Here is a 23427-nt window from a genome sequence, read left to right as displayed (position 1 = left end):
ATCACAAACATGGCTTTAGTCTCAGTTCTTTGAAGTAGCTTTGTGACTAAAGGCAAGTCAACTGCTTTCTGCTTCAGAGTTTTCATTTGTTAAATTATATAAAACGACTGTTAGTGATCCAAGGGTACTAATTTGAGTACCTAATGAGAAGCAAACGTTGAATATTAGTGCTGGGCTTTGGGGACAAATAAGACACTGTCCCTTCCCTCACTTTTCTTTAAGTCTGATGGGGCAAGCAACAAGCAGGGCAGTGACAAGACAGGTGATGGAAGTAACCGTGTATTTCCTGGGGATGCACAGGCCTGGTCTGGGTTGGGTGGGGTGCAGGTGGGTGAATACCGTGTTGTTTTCCAGGGGGAGGTGACCTAAGTGGAGTCCCAAAGGATGAGTCAGAGCAGCAGTAAAGCAAAGGCATGGATATATGGAAAAGGTTGTCCTGTTTAGGTGGTTCCATGAAATTCATTGCATCTGGGAGGGTTTGGGGCTGTAAGGAATGGGGCAGGAATGCTGGGCATGGGTTCAGATGGGAGGGAACGTTGTATGCATCTGGTGGTGGCCCATCTCTGAACTTTTCACCAAGACAGTGCTACCGTGTGGAGAATATATTCAAGAAGCCAAGGCCAGGTCCACAGGGGCTGTTGCAGTGATCTAGACAGAATATCATGAGAGCCTGAGCTTAGGAGGAACTGCAATTTAGGGGGAAACCAGCCACATCAGGTGACTGAATGGTGGTCAGGGAAAAGAAAGAGTAAGAATGGCTTCTAGGTTTATGTCTTGACCCAGAGGATGTACAGTGCTGGCATCCTGGAGGCAGGGAACAGGGGCTGGAGGAGCAGGCGGGAGAACAAAGAGGTGAATTCTAGATGTTATTCTTGAATTTTGAGTAGAGGAGGTGAGGCATTGTGTGTCAGGTTAAACAAGTTTTGTGTTTTAATGGGTTAAAAAACACTGTACACACTTAGCATCAGGGTTTCAAATAATCATCCACGTAGTTTCAGGGTTAATCTGGAAACATAACGGGAACCAGAACAACAGGCCTAGAGGCTGTGGCCATCTGGGGTCGTAGATGGTTTGTTAACAATGGCAGATCTTCTGGGACCAAGAAAGTGGTGATTCCAAGAAGTGTAAGCTTACAGTGGGAAGGGGAGAGCCTCATTGATTGCATTTCATGTTTGAGAGGCTACTGATTCTTACTTGGCAATGCTTGGGGATCCAGTTTGGATCTGAGGGCTGCATGGAGCCAACGTTTTATCAAAGCAGCCCCATCAAAGGTGTTCCTGATGCTGAGCTTGGCAGGGGACAGCATCTTTTTGTGGGTGACAAATGAAGTAGACCATAACCATTTTTGAAAACTAAAGTAATAAAGAAAATAGAATTACAAGTCATTTTAATTTTTGTTACTTTAACATGAGTTGAAGATGCAATGAAGTTGTTATCCAGGATTCTGCCATGGGCTGTGTAAAAGCAGTCAACTTAAAGCAATACCCAGAAACAAGATTCTGAAACAGTATCCACGCTTCTGCGTTTGTTCACTTTGAATCTCTGCCCTCTCCCAGCCTGGGCATTTGCTGCGTCGCTGTGTGGAATTATGTCCCAATCTCTGTCTCTTCTCAACTTTGCCTGACTTTTAAAAGATTTGCACTTCCATTTTTCAAAGTGGCCATATTATTAGCCTTTATATAAGTATGTAAGTCAGATTTCTAAAGTCCCAGTCCTCAAGTTTTTCTTTCTTTGTTATTAAGTGATGGTAAGGGAAAGCAAAATATTTTCAGATTAAATATCCTACAGTAAGAGATATGTACAGTGCCTTAGAGGTTTGGCAGTTTACTTATAATCCAATTCTACCTTTAATGAACTGCATTTTATAAATTTGAAATAATGGAAAGTTTAAAAGCAAAACCAAAAAAAAAAAAAAATTAAGAATAGGGAGGAAAAATTAAAAAGAAGTGAGATTCTCCATGCCTCATCTATCAGAATACTTGAGTATAAGCAACCCTACAACATTTTCTTCATCCAAAATATAAATATATGAAATATTTTTCTTTATGTGAGGTCTGTGTACAGGTCAATGTACTCAGATAAATGTCTTTTTCCATGAAGATCAGCAGGGGAAAGCCCAGCATTCTGAGGTTTACCACTGGTTGTTATAGGCTGTCCACAGAGAGAAGGGTAGAGGATCTGCACTACAGCAGGAGGTGGGTGCTTATGGTTTTCCATATATTACTTAATCATCGCAGTAAGGCCCTTTCATTGTTATTATAATCTGCATTTTTAAAAATGAGGAAACTGAGTGTTAGAGAGTTAAGTAACTTGCCTGACATCACAGAACATGAAGTAGCAGAAGCAGGATTAAAGAAAAACTTATGTATGTATTAATAAATTAAAGAACTGATAGTGACACTTGCTGTTCTTTCTTAGAGCTGTGAAGTACTTCCAGGATACTCTGCTAGTCTTTAGAGAGTGTCTCTTGTAAAAATAGAAAACACATTTTTCTTTTAAAATCTTTGTATCCCCTCTTAATGATTTTGCTTTGTATGGCAAAAAGATAAGAAAGGAGACAGAACTGGAGTCGCTTAAGGAGCAGACAGTCCTCACCTTATTTTCACGCACTGTCCTCCAGGTCATCATAGTGATTGTATTGAGGACTGGCAGCTTAAAGATTGGATCTATTAGGTTTGTTTGTGTTCCCCCGGATAAATAAGCCCAGCCACTGCTGCTGGTGCTCTAAATGATGAAGGCCGTGACCTTAGCCTTGCCTGCTTCATTAGTAATGGAAAGGCTCTACTTGCTCGCTCTAGGGCCCAGAGCACGTTTCTTGCCAGAGAAGCTCACATTCAGTGGAGATATGACACGGGAGAGGACTAATACGGGGTCATGGACTTTGCCTTGAATGTAACACTCTGCTTCATGTTGCAAGCCAGAGTTGCATTGCACTGTCTGATGCAATTAATGGGAAGAGCCAGGAAAACTTACCTGATTAAAATTCCCCAAGTGCAGTTGCCAAGTTTCTATCCCCAGAAGACAGGGGAGAAGAGGCGGGCTGAGTTTCTCAGTTATGGAAAACATTGAGAAAGCAGAAGTGAAAATCTGCTCTAGGCAGTTTGTTCAACAATACATCAGGGAAATTCAGGTTTGTGAACTGATTACCCAATTGCTGAACATGTTATTTAATTGTAGAGTCATTTTTATTCCATCTTTATTTTGTAAACCCAGTATTTCCAGATGTTTGAGGCTTGTTTTATAAGCACCAGACACATAAGGGAAAAAACCCATCCAGTGTGTGCACATACTGTCCAGCTTTCTAACTCTCACAAATATTAAGTTTAGGACACGGATGAACATGCTATGCTATTTTTCATAATTATGGGCCGCCTGTGGTCTTCATGAATATCTGAGATCTCCTTGTTTTTAGAAATTTATAAATTTCAAAATTAAGATGTAGTTTATATATTGGATCTGTGTAGTATTCTGGGACATAGTGATCATCTTATCCAGGGAATATTTTATTTAGAAATAGATTTATAATTTAAAAACTTCTTGGAAAGAAAAATCCAGGCCTAGCTTCATTGATGAATTCTACTCTACTTTAAGAAAGAAATAATATTCAAAGAAATAGTACTTGTTGAATACCTTTCAGGTGAGGAAGGAATTTTATGAAATGCAATTTGTGATACCAGAAGTGTTCCAATACCAGAATAAAAATTGTTACAAAAAGAAAATTGGACCAATATTCTTTGCCTTCACAGACTGAAAAATCCTTAACCAAAATATTAGAAAATCCAATATGTAAGACCCAAGTGAGTCTTATTACAAAAATGCAAAGTTGGTTGGGCATTAGAAAAATCAATTAGATAATTCACAAATTTACATATTACAAAAGAAAAGTGCATGGTCATCTCAATGGATGCAGAAAAGGTGTTTGACAAAATTCAGGCATGAAGTAAATTCCCAGCAAATTAGGAATAGAAGGTACTTCCTTCATGTGGTCAAGGGCATCTGTGGCAGACTTCTGACATCATCACTGTGAAAAACTGAACCTGCCTTTTCCCCTGGAACTGGAAAAAGGGAAAGGCACAGAGATGGGACAGTGAGTAGTAAAACTGTCCTTGTTCATGGACAATATCATCATGTAGGTAAAAAGTCCATGGGAATCTACCAAAAACAAAAGTTCCTAGAACTTATTAAGCAAGGTTTCAGAATACAAGTTCAACATACAAACATCAGTTTTATTATATGTATAGTCATTAATCACTTCACTGGGAGGTATGTTCTGAGAAATGTGCCATTAGCCTATTTCATTTTTGCATGAACATCGTAGAGCGCAAATTACATAAACAGGTGGTGTAGCCTGCAGTACACTTGGGCTACTGGTATACCCTGTTGATTCCAGGCTACAAATCTGTACACCATGTTACTGTAGTGACTGCTGTAAGCAGTAGTAACAGGATGTAAGTATTGGTATATAGAAATATAAATCAAGTACAGTAAAAATATAGTATAAATTTTTAAAAACTGTTAGACTTCTACCGGGCACTAACTCTGCATGGAACTTGCAGGCCTAGAGGGTGCTCCAGGTGAGTCAGTGAAGCAGTGAATGGTGACTGAATATGAAAACCTAGGACGTCCCCGTACATTGTTGAGACTTTACTGATACTATGCACTTAGGCTACGCTAAATTTATTTTTAAATCATTTTATTTTTTCAATAATATATTAGTCTTAGCTTACTGTGACTACTTTATAAACTTCTTAATTTTTTAACTTTTTACTTATAATATCTTAAAATACAAACCTATCATATAGCCTCAAAAAAAAAAAAGGATCTTTCTTTGCATCCTTGTTCTGTGAACTTTCTTTAGTTGTTGTTCTTGTTCTTTTCTTCTTCTTTTTTAATTGTGTTAAAAATTAAGATGCAAACACACTAGCGTAGGCTTACTTAGGGTCATGATCATCAGTATCACTTTCTGCCACCTCTACATTTGGGCCCACTGGAACTTCTTCAGGGGCATAACACAGATTGCCAGTCTCCTGTGATAGCAGTCCTTTTGGAATCCCTCTAAAGGACTTGCCTGTGGTTATGCACAGTTAACTTTTTTTTCTTTTTTAAAACAATCCAGAATACACTAAAATAACAATAAAACAGATGAATCTCACAGAAATTTTGTTGAGCAAAAGAAGATGAACACAAAAAAGTACACACTATATGATTCCATTTCTAAGAAGTTTCAGAATAAAGCAAGAATCAATCTATAAAGATAGCTCAGTGGTTCCCCAGTGGTCTGGGGAGGGCTGGGAGAATTGATTACATAAAGGTTCAAGGGAACTTATGGACATGATGAGTACATGACTGCATTTATTTCTCAACACGCGTCCTGTTGTACACTTAAAGTGGGTATGTTCATTATATAAATAAAGTTGATTTTTTTAAAAAAAAATGTACTTACTAATCCAGCATTAGAAGCCAGACCTCCTGATTTTTGATTCAGTAATTTTTTTTCCTCCCCCATGTCAAGATAAGGTTGACTCCTTCATTCTCCACACTTCCTGTCGCCTTGGGATCAGGTGCTGTAGTGTGGGAGGCAAGCAGCCTGGGCAGCCAGGAGGCTAGTTTGGGAAGATGACCAGTTTAGTTTCAGACATGTTGAGCCTTGGCTCAGGGCTTTATGTTTGCTATTTGCTAGCTGAGCTTGTTTAAAGTCTTGTTGAACTAGGATATAAAGCCTCTCCAGGAGAACGGTGCAGTTGACCTTGGAGAAGGGTAAAGGAGAGCTGGAAAAAGATTTAGAGAAATCATCAGAGAAAACCAAAGGAAAGCAGTTTTGTGGCTACCCTTCTGGAGAGGTCTTTCCCACAGAGAATAGGGAGGACAGAAGTTCCTAGGGGAGCATGTAGACCTCATTGTCCTTGGTAAAATGAGCATCAGATCCATAGCTGAAAGGTCACCTTGGATGGGAATGCAGTGCCGCTTCTTCATTGGTAGTGACTTTGGACAATTTACTTTAGGTCACTCAAACCTGGTTTTCTGCGATGAGTACAAATAAAGCTTTTCATTTGAAATCCATTCTGCCCATCAATGAGAAAATGTATGTGAAGAGCCTGAATAAATGTTAGTTTTCTGACACATAATTGACAAATATCAACTGTCATCATTTTTGCTTAGCTGATATCAACTATTTCCTATTTGGCAGACATTGTGCCATAGGATTTGTAGGGACTATTCCATTGCACATTCAAATTAACCCTTGCTTTACACCTTGAGAAAACAGGTTTTGACAATGAAGTGGCTTCTCGAGGTAACAACATATGCTGGGGTTTGCATGAGCCCTGGAAGTATGTATGGCTTAGTCTGTATTCTTGATTTCTTCTGAGAGACCATTTCCAAGAGGGACAGGAGAGGTCTGCCTAGGTGATTCGGGGAATGTGAGCCAAGAACAAAAACTATGTAAGTGGTAGTTCTTTTAGCATTTTGGAGGTAGGTAAAGAGCAGAGACAGGTGGGATTTCTTAGGACAGACTTGAGCACTGAATTTTGTTACTGAGTCTTGATGCAGGTGGTGAATGGAATTTCTCTAAAAGCCATTCAACAGTGTACACTTATTGGGTGAGCTGTGTCCTGTTAAATTTCCACTGATGTCCTGATGGGATATTGTCTCCAGGGAAACTGAATCCAGTCTTGCTTCTGCAGTGGGCTGTTTTTCTAGGCTATCCTGGCTCCAGGAGAGCAGAAATCCTCTTACTTCTGATGGAATGTCATTTGCAACTGTCCCTCCTTCAGTGACACATACTCAGGAGACAGGTGCAAAGGCTCAGCTCCCACTCCATCTTCATGTTGACCACTACAGGCAGAAATGGGGAGGAAATGCACAGAGACTGGGGCAGGGGTCTTTCAGCCTTTCTTCCATTCAAACCATTTGGATTGCAGAGAGCTACCCCTGAATAAGCAGTTTCCATTTCCCGTGATGGGGGGGGAGGAAGGGGAAGTGACATGCTGTATAGCTCACAGATGGTGGGTCTGCACTGGCCTTAAGGTCTCCAGTAGCTATAAAAATGACTCCTATATGGTCATAAAGGAGGCTGGCTAACCACACAGGAAGAAGAAATCCCACGGACTAAACGTGTTATGGAGGAAATCCTGGTTTAATGACATAGCGTATGAAGCTAGGTGGATTGTGAGGGGAAGTATAATTTCTAACAGTCAGAACTTTTATATCCATAAAGGGCCAAGTTGAGCCTACCATAAATCTAAACTCTCCTGAAATATCTATGACTATATTAGTAATACATTAAAAGATGGATATATCCATTGCTGCACCAATTCCACCAGGGCAGCACTGAGTAGTTAAGATGTTTTTTGTTTCTTTTGCCCCTGAACATGGACCTTCACAGGCATCTGCCTGATTTTAGTGTTTTTATTCACCCCCCCCACCCCCACCCCGCAGGTTTTTTATTTTAGAAAGGAAAGTCTTTCTTTGAAAACATTGAGGTGAACTTAAAATTAACTCAGAAAAATTGAGATTATTTAGCATGTTAGATTGCTGCATTTTAAAAATTACCTTTTCTACAGTGTTGTTTATATAACTTGAGGGTTTTTAAAAGTTCATATTCATTCTGTGATGACATCACTTCTGAGGTACCTAAACTCTGGGAGTTTTTAAAAAAAATGTCTCAAGTATGTTCTCCAGTTTATAGGTTGGGCTTTTTAACAATGTATTATGAAAAATTTTAAATTATTGTATATGATGTTACCTTGAGCTGTTTTTGTTTGTTTGTTTTGTTTTTTAACTCACTGTACTAAGGGTTTTTTCCCCCCATTAATCCAGAAATAGGCAACAAGAAATATTACAAGTATAGCAAAGAGAAGACATTGAAGTGGCTGGAAAAAAAGGTATAGTACCTCTCTAGTGTCTTGTGATTAAAAAAAAAAAAAAAACTTTATATAGGCAATAAAATTGAATCCAAAGACCATCCTATATGTGTAGTGAAAATGGGAAAACTGTATAAAGATATCCAAGACTGAAAAGAAACTTGGTATTTTTTTTGACCTGAATCCTCATTTCTTCCTGGTCCTAAATGAAAGAGTTTCTTGCTGTTGATTAGTACAGGTTTGAATCTTCCAGGCCCGACAGTGCCAGGCCTGAGGCTCTTCACTGCTGTTAGCTGCACAGGTATCTCCAGGGTGGTGTTGCTCACATAACCAGGCAAGAGATGGCAGGAGAAAGCTGTTCAAACTTAGAGAAAGTTAGTCCACTCTAAGTGTCCAAATGCTGAAGAAGGATCATCTTCTAGGCAAACTGTATGTCTTAGTGATTTTGACCAAATACAAGGTCCAGGGCAGTATTTTTAAAATTGATTTAGAACATCACAACCAGTATTTCTCTTGGAATGGAGCAGGACAGAATGAATTAGGACAGGACAGAATGGGTTCATATATATATATATATATAGCCCAGAGTACGAGTAAATGTTAAGGATGACTCTATGAAACGTATACTTGTATATGTGTTTGATCTTAAATTGCTGGATATTTCTTACTGTGGGTTGTAGTTAAAAAAAAACAAAAAACTCTGCCAATGGTCTAAGGAAAGTATCATTACTTTCACATGGATTAAGAATCTTAGTTTTTGCAAGATCAGTGCGTACCAGTAGTTATAATTCTGTTTCCTGAGGTTCCCTTGGATCTTACATGTGAAAGCCATACTCGTTTGTCACACTATATCGCTGAGCACATTGGAGTCTGGAAACATGCAAATGAACACTGTAGAATCAGTCAGGCTCCTATTGTACAAAGTAACAAAAATTTAGTACGTGCCATCATGTTCCACTTGTCATGTGCTATGTCAGAGCATATTGTATATAGGTGAAAATGCTGAGCAAAATCTTAGCATTTCATTTTTGCTTTTAGCAAGTGATAATGATATGACCACAAAGTGAAGTTTATGCTTATTGGGAAATTTTATATTTTTTGTTCTGTTTAGAAATTGCTAATATAGAAACTTTGTACCGGGTTCTGTTCTAAGGGTTCTACATGCATTAACTCATTATCTCACAGCAGTCCAATGGGGTGGATACTCTTTTTGCCTATTGCACAGATAGAAGCACAGAGAGGTTGAGTGATTGGTCACAGAGCAAATCACAGCAGCCTGTTTCCAGAGTCAGTGCTTCAGTCACCACCTTATGTTGCTTCTCATATTGCGTAGGCTCAGGAAGTCCACGTACTGAGATCATCCAGAAATGTATCTGCCCTCAGCCTCTCTCCAAGTGTGTAATATTTGGTGGAGATATTTCTAGGTTCTCAAATACTTCTTCATAGATCTTAAGTGGATTGAGGGCCATCTGGAAAGTCATGCATTTCTAAAGTTATGTTGAAGATTCCTCCAATTTCTGCCCTGTGTTTGCTTCCTAGGTTAAACAAACTGTGGCAGCATTAAAAACCAGTAATGTCACTGTCAGTGCTCGGGTGCAGTCATCTGCATTTTTCTCTGGTAACCAGGTTTTGAGTGACAAGGAAGGTAAGTAAACCACTTCATCAGAAATAATTTTTGTCTGGAGTAAGTTGCTTATGTGCAAATGCATATATGAGAATTTTAAAATCTTTAATGTCACTGAAGCATCATTCTTGCCAGTGTTTTTCATAGATTAGGGCAATTGTACATCCTATTTCAGAATCAAAGGCTGTTTCTAACAGATCAGTTCTCTCACTGAGTGGCACTTGAATCATTCATTCAGCAAATAATTATTTTGCACCAACAGTAATAGCAACCCTGAGAAGCCTGGCTGTCATTTCTTAAGGGTATGTTATGTGCCAGACCCTTGGCTAGGTTGCCAGGATACAAACATTGTCTCCTGATCACCCCAGGAAGTCCCATGAGAATCAAGGTTCAGTCCACAGTTACCCACCAGCAAATGGCAAAACGGAGCTACTCGTGGAGCTTCTCTCACTCTCAAGCCCATGCTTTTACCCTTTTTCTTGTACCTTTCCTCTGGCTCAGGGTTTCTAATGGGCTGCTTCTTTTTGCATCTTACTGCCATAAAGCATAATTCCTAAGGTAGCTTTAAATGTTTTGATTTTAGATGAAAATTGACTCACTTAGCAATTTTCTTAGGTTATTAAGGTACTACATTCTTTTGCTTTTTCCAGTATAGTGTATGTGTGTATGTGTGCATTGTTTAAAAATAAAAACAATTATATAGTGCAATTAACATTCTGAAAGGGTGAGACAAATTATTCTGCCCTTCAGCTTCAAGATTCTGTGTTCCCTTGTTCTGGCTATACAATTTTCAATACCTGACTTTAGCCATTAAAAAAAATTAATATGAGGAATAGGGACCTTTTTGTGATGGATTATTCAGACGGTCTTTGATGTGCAGAAATCTGTTTTACAACTCATTACTTATTGACATAGCTGGCCACTGCCATTTTGGGGGTGGTGAACAGCATGCTTGCCATACCAAATTCATGAACTGTCAGTGTCTTTAATTGGCCTTAACAGAAGAGGAGGAAGTAGTGAATCACAAGGGGAGATGGATGGAGAGTTGACCAATGAAACTTATTTATTTTTCTTTTTTTCTTTTTCTTTCTTCTTTTTTTTTTTTTTTTTTGTAGAAGAAGGGATATTAGAGAGTTTTATAGACAGGTCTTCTTACTTTAAAAATTGACAACTATAGTCTCAGAGAGATGGATGGTTTATTCTAGCTGATAAATAAGGTCTTGTGCTCTGTGTCCAGGGATTTCACCAAGACTCTACATCTAAGTTTCTTGGCATGGCTGTATTGCTGGTTAGTGTTCCAGCCATAAAGTAAGCTTTACATACTTTTAGATCTTTAGCTTGGGGTGTGGTACCAAAAGCAGAGAATGAATGACCTGTAAACTGACTTTCTTAAAATAGTTTTCTTTGTCTCCTCATGACTAACTGGATAAATTACTAGCCCAGAACCCTGAGCACATTTTAAGAAGGGTCCAATGATAACTTTGTGTTCTACATCAGCCATGAAAGTCTTCTACTAAAGATTTTCAAGATCGGGTAACTACCAGACTGCAGTCATTTACTAAGTAATACTGGGGTATATTGTTGCCTTATTTTGAAGGCAGAAAAGAAGGAAAGCAAGAAAGCAAGTAAACATCTCTGCAGCAGACCCGGGCTTTGCTTTTTGACAGTTCGTCTCCCCCTGTGGTCATTCCATCTCCTGATTAAGTTTGATTGCCCCACATAATCTGCTCACAGTGCCGAATTAAAGAGCGGCATTTGGAAACAGATTTTATTGGCTGTTTTTAATCAATGGCAGAGCTGCATTTTAGTACTATGACTTCAGATACCCTGAACTAATATTATATTCTGCTGTGTGAGTTGTGTTTCAGGTTTTAAAAGGCATTGTATTTGGAAGTATATAGTGTTCAAAGTATATGAAGTGTTCTTATGAAGCAAATACCTAATAGAGATAAATCATGTTATTTTATTTACCTTAAATGAATATTATCATTACTATTCAATGATTATATTTGTTATTTGGAACAGATTTAGAAGAGATTAGCCTTAGAAAAAAGAGACATTAATATTTAACATTATCACATCTGATTTTTAAATTTTATTTGTATTCAAAGGCTTCAACTAACAAAGCAACCCTGAGTTTTTGCTTTTCCTGTCCTTAATTTAGTACATGTCTACTATGTTATATTATCACATCTTTGGTATCATGCTATATCATATATCATCATCACGTCTCTGCTCTGACACATTGTATTAGTATCACCATTTACCAACAAGGAATCCGAGGCTAGAGCCTAATGAGTTTCCTAAATCTATATAGACCAAGAATTTGAACTCTGGTCAATTTGACTCTAAAATCACTGTAATTATTCCTAATTGTTTTATTTCACTCTCTTTCATTTATTTCAGAGGATTACATTTGTTATGCCCATGGTCTGATATCTGATTATATCCCTAAAGAATTAAGTGATGACTTATCCAAATATCTAAAGTAAGTGTTGGTGTAGTCCTAATGAACAAGGACTTTTGTGCTTCTTGGTTTCCCCAGCAATAGGTTTCTCTGTGGCATATGATATCACTGTGTGATAAGAGATTATTCTTGAGCTTTGTCTTATACTGTATGGATTGGGGAGGATTTTTTTGAAAATATTTTTTTAGTTGTCAATGGACCTTTATTTTATTTATTGATACATGGTACTGAGAATTGAACCCAGTGCCTCACACATGCTAGGCAAGCACTCTACCACTGAGCCACAACCCCAGCCCTGGAGAGGATTTTTAATAGACATTGAATGGAACAAATTGATTTGGTAGAAACTGATTGCAGCAACGAGTGAGTTTAGAGATTAGAATTTTTGTTTTTTGTATTAGAGGACAAATGTGTTTAAAGTTTTATCCCCAGTGAGACTTAACTAACTTGATTTTTGTGATCATTTAAAGAGAAAGAGATAGGAAAGGAAAGGGTAGATGGCATGGAGAATATTTTTGAAAATTGTATTTAAAAGTTTTATACCATTTCACTACCATTAAATGTTCACCAACTACCTTTATAATGCTGAGTACTTCAAATTGAAAGTCACATGGAAAATAATCTCTGTCCTTCAGAGATGGAAGAACAGTTTTAAGAATGACTTGATTTTCATTCCTTCCTTTTTAAAGATCTCTTTTTTTAATATTTATTTTTTAGTTGTAGTTGGTTGGACACAATACCTTTATTTTATGTGGTGCTGAGGATTGAACCCAGGACCTCGCACATGCTAGGCGAGCGCTCTACCACTGAGCCACAACCCCTAAAGATCTTTAATATAATATATAGACCATACTTTTGTTGAAAAGTATGTGCTTATTTTCAAGATTTTAGCCATTATTAAGAGCTTATGTTTATGATGATTTAATAGCTTTTCCCAATCCTTATTAAATCCTTTTGCTTCTTTAATCCATGAAAGGGAATAATATGGTTATCTTTTTTTTTAAATCCATAATAGATTATAACAGATAGAGTTGTTGTTTTCAGCAAATTCCACAGATCCTGCTTTAAAAACAGTAGTGGAAATTGGTCCCTATAGTAGTTAAAGCATATTGAAAGCTTGTTTTAAATTGATAACCATCCTTCTGTTTAACATTTCCTTGGATTTCTTAGCTACTTGTTTTGTATTCCATTATTTGTTTATATTTTTTTCTTTCCCTAAAATTTCAAGTTTGATTTAAAGACTTTGGAAGACAGAGCATGCCAGTTAAACTTCTTTTTAATGGGAGAAAAGTTTGTGTGGCTTTTGTCAACAGTTATAATGCTATTCACTTTTAAATAAATGGTAGCATCATAATTTATGAAGAAAAAACACTCCAGTGCCAAAACTCTAATCTGTGGAGGCCAACAAAAACCCACTGTGTTTCAACAAATGGGTTTAGTGTTTTTCTGTTTTTCTGTTTAAACAGTTTTAATATGAGGGATTAAGTAGCAAAATGAAGGTGCATTAATTTAGAGAGATTCCATTCTTTACTTTGAGGGGATTGAACAGGAGGATCTATAGTGGCAAAGCTATATGAAAAGCAGGACTCTCTTAAGTCTTAAGTTGGCTCAGTTTCTATTTGCCTTTCAATGAAAACTCATGGCTGTGATCTTTCTTAACTTCTTTAGGCTTCCAGAACCTTCAGCTCCATTGCCAAACCCTCCATCAAAGGTAAGGAACTGGGACCAATTTTTTTTTTTTTAGTTTAATTTGTTCTAGTATATATTAAAGCATACAAAATCCATCTCTCATGGAGTGGTGCAATATGGAATATATATTATTCTGGATTCTCCATGAGTATTTTTAATTATTGTAGATTTTACCCAAAGTGAAAACCAAGTTCATTTTAGAAGGCACCTCTATAAAAATATTATAGATATATAATTAAAATGAAGTCTTATTGAGTAGGCTAAGCCATTTAATTACTTTCATTAATGACCCAAAACCATACAACTAAAACTCATTTTGCCAAATCTAATTATAAATAGCCCAGAGGCACATCGAGCATGAGTTTTGTAACTCAAAGATGAATAAGGATGACCATGTTTCTATTCTGAATCTGAAATGATTAACAAAATTAGTTGTAGTTGCCATCTGTTATTGAGAATCCTCCTTTTCCAAACATCCTCAAACAGCTCTCCCTAGCTCCTCTATAGCTTGTGTTTATTTCCTAGATCCATAGGCTAGAAAAGCCAATCATAACCCATGCCTAAACTGTAGCATCCCTTAGTCTAGGCCAGATCTCAGATGAGTAAGTGTTGCTCTGAGGCAGGGGAATAAACACATGCACTGCTGTGGATGAGCTCATTCTCCAGCCAGCAGAGGACTTAAAGTTTTGAGCATGTGCAGTAGACACCTCACAGACACAAGACAGCTTTCCTTCCCCCTGCATTCATTGCTTGGCCTTCAAGGTAGTCGGCGTGCTCAGGAATTTTCTCCTATCAAGTCCTATTTGCAGGTGGGGTTAGCAGTTTAAAAAGCTGCTTTTGTTGAGCTTTCTTTGATTTTTAGAAAAGGACTGAAAATTGAAAGTGCATCAGTGTTCATTTGGGGTCACATTCAGCAGTTGTCAAAGAAGGTACATCTTTTGCTTCCTTTGAAGAAGAGCACTGGGCAGAAGTCAGTTGCTGTAAGATCTAAGGACATCCTAGGTCAGACACATGCTTCTTCCAGTTCCGTAGTTAATCTCTGACAGTATCTGGGGGATAAAGAGTAAAATAATAGGTGCTCTGAAAGTGTTTGTTTCTTATTTTTCTACCTCAAAAAATAAAGCGTATTTCTTTCTCCCACATGTCTATCTTCCTTAGAAACTTAGATGTAATTCATGAATTGATATAAACTTAGCCTTGAAAGTGCTAGCCTTTGATATCTTTTAGAATATATCTCATAAGTTTATTCTTCTCCATTCCGGTTTTCTGTTTCTTAATTTCCAAAATTTAAGTCATTTGTGGTCTTGTCATTTTTTATTTAGATCTAGGGTCAGCAAACTTTTTCTGTAAAGGATATATAATAAATGTTTTAGGCTCCCAGCATAGACAGTCTCTGTTACAGCACAGGGGCTGTGTTGTTGGAGGGCAGAAACAGCTATAGACAATACATAAGTGATTAGTATGGCTAGGTTCCAATAAAATTTTATTTATGAAATCGAGGGCCAGCTGGATTTGGCCTGTGGGCCATAGTTTGCCAAACTCTGATTTGGATTTCAGCATCTTGTCCTTTCTGCACCTCAGCCTTATCTCCTAGATGAGGCATGCACATTACAAACTATACTGGATAATGTATCATAGTTGAAACAAGCATAGACTATATCTTCTACTAGCTTTCCTGTCTGGGCCAAGGGTTTGATTGATTTTTTTTATAGGAGTATATGTGATCATTTTCAGGAAATACCTCCCAGCAGCCACCAGGCATCCTTGTATCAGTTGTAATACAAGCATGGAGTCTGCATCTAAATTTTTTTTGCCTCATTTTCCCTTACTGTCACATCTCTGCTTTTGTTGAGCTCAGCCCCCTACCCTCATCCCCTGCAATCTTTTGAATTTGTCACTATCAACTGACAAAGTTGGATGTAATCAGTGTTTGGAGATGTTCCCAAGTTCCCTTTTTGCAAATTTTTTGTAATAGTGAGAAGACCAGGCCTAACATAAATCTTCATGTTAGTCTAGTGTTTGTTCCTCTCTTCCCAGAATTGTACCCATTTAGTCACATCCTTGGTACTGTCTTTCTGAGCTACTTTACTATTTCTGCTGAAGCATCTTCTCACTCCATAGTGATTTGGTCTTTTAAATAACAAAAATTTATCAATAAATTTTCCCCCCAATGTGTTCAACGTGCTAGAAATAACATGTGCAGAGATGTACCACAATAATTTTTATTTTTTTATAAGAAAAACTTATAACTGATATATTGTTTGGATGTGAGCTTTTAAAACACACAATTCAAATCATTTTGCTTATTAAATTAAATGTTTTATAATCAGATGGAAGTGAGGTAGGTAAATTGAGGGGTACAGAGAGTACTAAGTCTCAACAAAGGAATGCCTCTGAAACCACTGACATGTTATAGAGCAAGAAACTCATGAGCAAAACTACCTGCATTCTGTCACCTTAAGCCCTCACCACCACTTACTGATTAGCCAGTAAAACAACAGTTAAGACACCATGGCAGGATAGCTCCAATGCAGCCGGAGGAACACACAACTCCTTGTAACATGCACATCAGGAACTTTGACCAAGATGTGACCAGACCCTCTTCCCCAACCGCATCTCCCATTGTAATAGTAAAACCCAGATGGGAAGAGATATGAGTCTACTTGCATTTCCCACATTCCCTTATACCCACAGATATGTAATGATGGCTCAGTATGATAGTAATGTTGTCCTTATAAGCAGGGAGACTTTCCCCAGGCTCTCTGCAATCTCCTGCACTCCCATTCCTGTGTGTGTGTGTACTTTCCCTTTTTAATAAATCTTTTGTTTTGTTACCCACCAAATGCATCCTTAAGTTATTTTCTGTGACATTGTCATGTATTCTGGTGAGCCAGATAGGAGGTAAAATGACAACAACCGACCCCTAGTGAGTGACCTGACATGCTTTTCTTGCACTCTTAAAAAAGTTCAACTGATTTTTTTTTCCATCCTGTTCCATTTTCATGAGCCACAGAACATAATCTCAACTTGCCTGATTGTGGCTCTCCTTTTCAGAACTAGTTCGTAATATGAAGCAGGTGCAAGGACCATGCAGGTGACTCCTAACACCAATCTTTGGGTTTAGGAAGTACTGTGCCAAGCTGAATGGGAGTTCATTGGCACGCCTCTCTCTCTCTCTTCTCTCTCTCTCTCTCTCTCTCTCTCTCTCTCTCTCTCTCTCTCTCTCTCATTCTTTTTCTGCCTCTGAAATGTCTTCAGATTCCTTCCCTCTTTAGGGAAACATGAGTGTCAGATCATAAAGATGTCAAAGATAAGAGGCACTGGGTCAGATGGAACTTAACAAGCTCACGTGGGGAGACACTCATAAGGGCTGATCACTCTGTCTTCAGCACCCTCACGTTTCATAAAACAAGTAAGTCACACCTGAGGCACAGCAGAGGAAATTGGCCTTGGCATGACAGCCTCAGAAGCAACCTCCAAAATCAACACAGTAATCCAAACTCTGCAGAACCTTACATAGTGCAGAGGATGGCAGGCAATCTCCCTTCCAGCCTTGCTATTTGTATTTCTTCTTTTTTTCCCCTTTGCTGTGGAAATCTTGGTTCCTGCATTGTTTCCAGGCACTGGTAAATTTCCTCTTTGGTGCTGTGCTGCTGCTTGCTGTGTTCATCTAGTACTAATTATCCTCTGTGTGATCTGGGATTTGAGCGACCCTCCTTTAAGGCCTTTGATTCTTTTTCATAATCTTTCCAACTGCCAAACTCCTTTTTACCAGCAGTCCAGATGTTTTGTTCCCCCTTTGGTATAAGCGCAGATCCCAGAATCACTTGTTTTGGGATCATAATGTAAATGCTATTCATATGCTCTGGGCTTATGGGAGAGATGTGGATTATGAGATTTGAAATTGCTCACAAGGATCCTATGGTCATTTTAATCCTTATCCTTGATAGGGCTCATTGGGGGCAATAAAAGGAGAGTGGACCATTTTTCATCATTAAAGACATCCTCAGACCTCTGTAGACCTTTTTTTTTTTTTTTTTTTTTTTTTTGGTACAGGATTAATCCCAGTGGTGCTCAGCTACTGAGCCACATTCACAGCCCATTTTATATATTTTTTAATTTGAGACAGGGTGTCCCTAAGTTGCTTTGAACTGGTGATCCTCTTGCCTCAGCCTCCTAAACCACTGGGATTACAGGCATGCAGACCCATACCTGGCCTCTGGAGTCCTTTCTGTCTCTTCTCATATAGGGCCCCAGGCAGGCTTGAAGAATCCGGGGGCTCCAAGGATAACTAGAAGCACAGGTGTCAGTTGGAGGCAAGAATGCCTAACTTTTCTGTTGTAAGACACCAGTTAAAATGACATAAGGTCATACCTGTGGACAGGACTTTGTTTATTTCAATTTCTCTTTTCTTTTTCCAGAACAGAGAGGCACATTCATCACTAAACAAGATAATGTCACCTCTCCAAATGGATAATACCACATCTGTGCCCGCCAATTCTCCTTTGGGCTGCATCTTAAATAATTGGGATGCTTTTAAGGCTGACAGTCTAAATAAAAGCAGACTAACTTTTCTTTGCAACATGGCATGGCCTCAATACAAATTGGAAAGTAGGGAGATTTGGCCAGAAAATGGGACCTTAAAATTGAACACTGTCTTGTAGCCGGATCTCTTTTGCAAACAAGAGGAAAAATGGACAGAAGTACCTTATGTCCAGGCCTTTATGGTCTTATACCGGGACCCAAAACTTAAGGGTCTCTGTAAAATACACAATGACCATTTTCCTTTAACTAAAGTCCAGGAAGAAAGTGCTCCCCTAGAGGATGCACTTTTGAGTGGTGGCCCTAGTATGCCACGTGGGCCCTCCCCATTGAAAGCCTGCCACTCTCCCCAGACTGTAATCCCATGGGTTTCTCAGCCCAATCTGCCCCATCTGGTCTACCTGTCAGCCCACCTTCTCATCAACTCTCAACCCCCCTCCCCCATCCAAGGGGAGCGGCCCTACAGGGGAGTGCTGAGAACCTTATCCCTTCATGGGGGCCCCCAGCTCTCCAGTCTTCATCCACTTGAGGAAGTCTCAAATGGAGAAGGGGAAATCATGGGAGTCTATGATCATTTTGTTCTGTCAAACTTGGCTCAATGCAAACAGAAGTTAGGAAATTTTTCAGAGGATCCAAACTAATTTATAGATGAATTTCAGGCCCTGACTCTGACCTTTAATCTCAGTTGGTCTGACCTACATGTAGTGTTGTCCACCTGCTGCACTCTTGAAGGAAAGGATAGTATTTTGTATGAAGCTCGGGCACATGCAGGTAGCCTGACTTTAACCAGCCACTAGGGGATATAGCCATACCCCGTGAGGACCCTAACTGGAATCATCAACCAGAACACACAAGCCTTGTTAGGCGTAACCACATGATAACTTGTCTTATCGAAGGATGAAAAAGTATAAGGAAAAGGAAAAATGTGGTAATTTTGGAAGGTAAAACAGGAAAAAGATGAAAATCCTTTATTGTTTTTAAATCAGCTGAGGCCTTCCAGAAATATTCTGTTGATCCTGACTCTGTGGATGGGCAAGTCGTATTAGGGATACTTTTCACCTACCAGTCAACCCCATACATCAAAAAAGAGATTCAAAAGATGGCCTTGAACCAGTTCTTGTCCTTGAAGGAGCTGAAAGATTTGGTCCATCTGGCATTCCACAGAGAAAGAAAGGAAGAGTTTAGGAGGTCCCAGAGGAGATGGTAGCAGGCTAGAGAACAAGCCCAACTAATTTCATTTGGTATGAGAAGCACCTTGCAATCTCAAGGTGACCCTAGAGGCAGATGTAGCCCAAAGGGGAAAAACTGGAGACCTGACAGTTGTTTCAGGTATGGAGAATCTGGACACTGGAGGAAAAATTGTCCTAAACGGTGACCGCCTCAACCTGGTTTTGTCCCCTATGTCATGGGGGAAAAACAATGGAGTGAGACTGCCCTTGCCTCCAAAGGGAAGCGGGATGGACATCCTCTCCTATGATGACTGCCTTTGAGTACTGAATGTATCCAAGGTTTCATATTGTCCCCATTGGCCAGCTGGACTTCACTCAGGAAGAGTCTCAGGTGACTCTTGACATGGCAGGTAAAAAAAATATGGGATATGGGGACTTCATATTTTGCCTTACTTGAACCTGTTACACTACTTTATAATCAAACTGTTTTGTGATTGGTCTTGGCAGAATCTCTAAAGTTAAAAGATTTGTATCTCTGACTTGCAGATTTGGAGAACTAATTATGACTCAAGCCTTTCTGGTTTTCCCAGAAAGCCCCACTCCCCTGTTAGGTTAGAAATTCTTAGGCTCCCTGTATGTAACTCTTCATTTAGCACCTAAACATTCACCTCCCCCTTCATTGGGGAATTGATAACATTGATAATATCTAGAAAGAGATTGGAGTTCTGCCTGTGGATGCTTTGACTAAAATAATTCCTCAAGTTTGGGACATTCAGATATCAGGAAAGGCAATAAATGCCCAGACAATCTTAATTTTTCTAAAAGACCCCAAAACATAGCTCCATAAACAATAGTTCTCTAGCAGCCTGAGGCCTGCCAAGGGTTCCAACCCCTTATCTCTATTTTAAGCATGGTATCCCAGAGCATGTCATTCTCCGATTCTCTCAGTGCTAAACCTAACGGGGAATGTCGACTGATCCAAGATTTGCAAGGAATTAATCAGGCTTTAATCCCCCTTCATCCCATAATCCTAAACCTATACACTATTTTGACTTAAATACTGAGTTGATCTGCATAGTACACTGTCCTTAATCTCAAGAATGCTGTCTTTGCATCCCATTACACCCTGAGTCACAATAACAGTTTACTTTTGAATGGACTGACCCTGGCACAATAGAAATTGGTCAATGTACTTAGAAGGTGCTGCTTCAAGGAATTAGAGACAGCTTGCACCTGTTTAGAAATGCCCTAGCAAAGGGGAATTAAGTTCTCAAACTTCAGAAAATGGAGCTCTGTTCAAATATGTGAATGGTCTTACCTGCAGCCCCACAAAACAAGATGCTGACAAAAATACTATCAGAGTTCTTAATTTCTTGGGGTTTCCTGGGTTCTGAGTATCTCCATGAAAGGTCCAGATATCCCAACAGAAGGTAAAATATAATACTACAAGAAAGTGATTAGTATGCTACCATTTGGATATAGAGGTTGAGAATAAGATGGCTAGCATCAAGTGGAACTCAGTGATTGTGTGGAACTAATTCTATGGGCCTTGGCTTCCCCTTTGGTGGTTGGTTAGATGTACCCTAGGATATCCCTGGATCATAGATGTTGGATTAAGACCACAGGTGAGCCTACTAATCTCCCAAATTTTCATGAAAGATGGTCACAAATTGTTCTTTACTGGTATGACCATTTAGCTTCCATCTTTGTACTCCAGATATGGCTGGAAGATGTAACGTGGCACATAGAAGCCTTTCAGTTTTATTCAAAGAAATTTAAATGACAGCGTGGTATCCCCATGTTGGAATAATCCTAGTAAGTATTGAGGTAGCCTTAATGAGAAAAGCAATGCTCCAGAATCATATGGCATTTGACATCTTAATAGCTGCCCAGTCAGGGGCTGTGCCATTATTAAAACTGATGTTGTATATATATCCCTGATAATTAAGGCAGCATTACTTTAGCCCTGCAAGATCTGCATGTCCAGGTAAAGGTGATGGTTGATGATTCTGCCCTTAGCCTAAATGCTTGGCTCTCTTGGCGGAATACAGGAAATTGCTAGGAAAAATTATTAATATTCCTTATGACCCTCATACGTGTTGGGTTGCTTTTGTGCCATGGATTATTTTGTTGCTTTGGGATACTACCTCAACTATCTACTTGTTTCCCTAGGCAAGTAGCCAGAATGATGGTGGTGAATGGATTTCGACCTTTTCCAGCAACTGAGACTAGAGACTTTAGATCCCTGGATAGGTAGGGATCCCATTACAGGTACATCCCATTACAGCTTGAAGCAGCTACAGAAGATAGACTACCTTCTTTCGGCAACCTGGTAAAAATAGGGATCTAAGTCTGGTACAGGAGATAAGATAGGCAAATTGAGGAGTACAGTAATTCTCAACAAAGGAATGCCTGTGAAACCATTGACGTACAGAACAACAACTTGTGAGCAGACCTACCTGTGTTCTGTCGCCTTAAGCCCTCACCACCACTTACTAATTAGCCAATAAAACAGTGGCTATGACACCGTGGCTGGATAGCTCCTAGGCAGCCGGAGGAACACACGACTCCTTGTAGCATGCACATCTTTGACCAAGATGTGACCAGACTTCCCACTGTAGTAGTTTTAACCCACATGGGAGGAGATATGAGCTGCTAATCAAGTGACTGGTTTCTACTTGGACTTCCCACATTCCCTCAAATCCACAGATATGTGATGATCACTCAGCATATGATAGAGTAACGTTGGCAGCATAAGGAGGGAGGCTTGCCTCAGGCTCCCTTCCTGCACTTCCATTCCTGTGTGTGTACTTTCGCTTTTTAATAAATCTCTTGCGCTGTTATCTTACACCTGTTATGTTCTTAAATTATTTTCTGCAACATGGTCAAGAACCTGGAAGATGCAAGTAGAGATCTCTGCTCCTATAGATCTCAGATCCCTATATGATGACAGAAGTACTTTTATTTATTTTAAGTTCTAGCCATGGACATTTTTTATTTGAATCATCAGAGAAGTAAACAATGTTCCAATGTTTATAATGACATCTGTGTTAGAAACATTGCACCACAGATAAGGAACACAAACATCCTCCTGACCTTGTGCTCTTTGAGTTTTGAAAATAATAACCTTCAGCATCGTGAGCCACAAGAAGACACCTTTCCAGTAAAAATATACATAGCCTGACCTCCCTTTACTGTCTCAATTTAAACAAACATGTATTAAGAAAGTTGCATGTATCCATGCGCTTTGTAGTGGTAGGTAGTTCATATGTGGTGAAGTAGCCTATTTTTTCCCCCTCTGCCATATGTTTGGGGGGTAGCTTTTGTAGAATGTGGCTTTCAGTGTGGCATATTTATACATCCACATAACATGATTTCATCAGTTTCACCCCCCAGCATCTCCCCCACCCTTCGCTCCTGTCTGCCCCGCCCCCCATCCCGTCTTTATCCCTATTGGCCTCCCTTCTACTTTCATGATGTTTCTTTGTTTTTTCCTTTTTCCTTATTACCTTCTATATTTGAGAGAAAACATACAACCCTTGACTTTCTGAGTCTGGCTTATTTCACTCAATATGGTGCTTTTCCATTTCCATCCATTTTCCTGAAAATGACATAACTCCTTATGACTGAATAAATCACTGTTGTGTATATAAACCACATATTCTCCATCCACTCCTCTGTTGATGGATACCTTGGCTGATTCCATAACGTGACAATTGTGGATTGTGCTGTGATAAACATGGGTATGCCTCTGTCTCTAAAGTATGCTGACTAATTCTTTTGGATAAATACCAAGAGTGTATCATAGTTCTATTTTTAGTTGGTTGAGGAACCTCCATACTGATTTTCTTGGTGGCTGTACTAGTGCACATTTCCCAGCTTCCTCGCTGGCATTTAATATAATTTGAATTCTTGATTATTACCATTCTGACTGGAATGAGATGGAATCTGGATAGTTTTGATTTGCATTTCCCAAATGACTAAAGATGTTCAACATTTTTTTTTTCCATAGAATTGTTGGTCATTTGTACTTCTTTGAAGAAGTGTCTATTCACTTAATTGGCCCAATTATTG

General features: G+C 39.0%; 1 protein-coding gene across 4 annotated transcripts in view; it reads left to right on the top strand.

Annotated features, from left to right (window-relative positions):
- The window catches only part of RNASEH2B (ribonuclease H2 subunit B), a 78503-nt gene that overhangs the window by 28464 nt on the left and 26612 nt on the right, over positions 1-23427 (top strand). For 2 of the 4 annotated variants that reach the window (XM_081295614.1, XM_081295612.1), the window contains exons 6-9: positions 7819-7883; positions 9402-9507; positions 11893-11974; positions 13622-13664. In XM_081295614.1, the coding sequence (XP_081151740.1) occupies positions 7819-7883; positions 9402-9507; positions 11893-11974; positions 13622-13664 (296 nt within the window). Of the gene's footprint in view, positions 1-7818; positions 7884-9401; positions 9508-11892; positions 11975-13621; positions 13665-18063; positions 22183-23427 lie in introns of those variants that run through there. The other 2 variants (XM_081295613.1, XM_081295611.1) reach the window with 2 other exon arrangements.

The sequence above is a fragment of the Spermophilus citellus genome (assembly GCF_964194105.1).
Source record: "Spermophilus citellus genome assembly, chromosome: 1".
NCBI lineage: Eukaryota > Metazoa > Chordata > Mammalia > Rodentia > Sciuridae > Spermophilus > Spermophilus citellus.
This window is presented reverse-complemented; position numbering and strand designations above follow the sequence as displayed.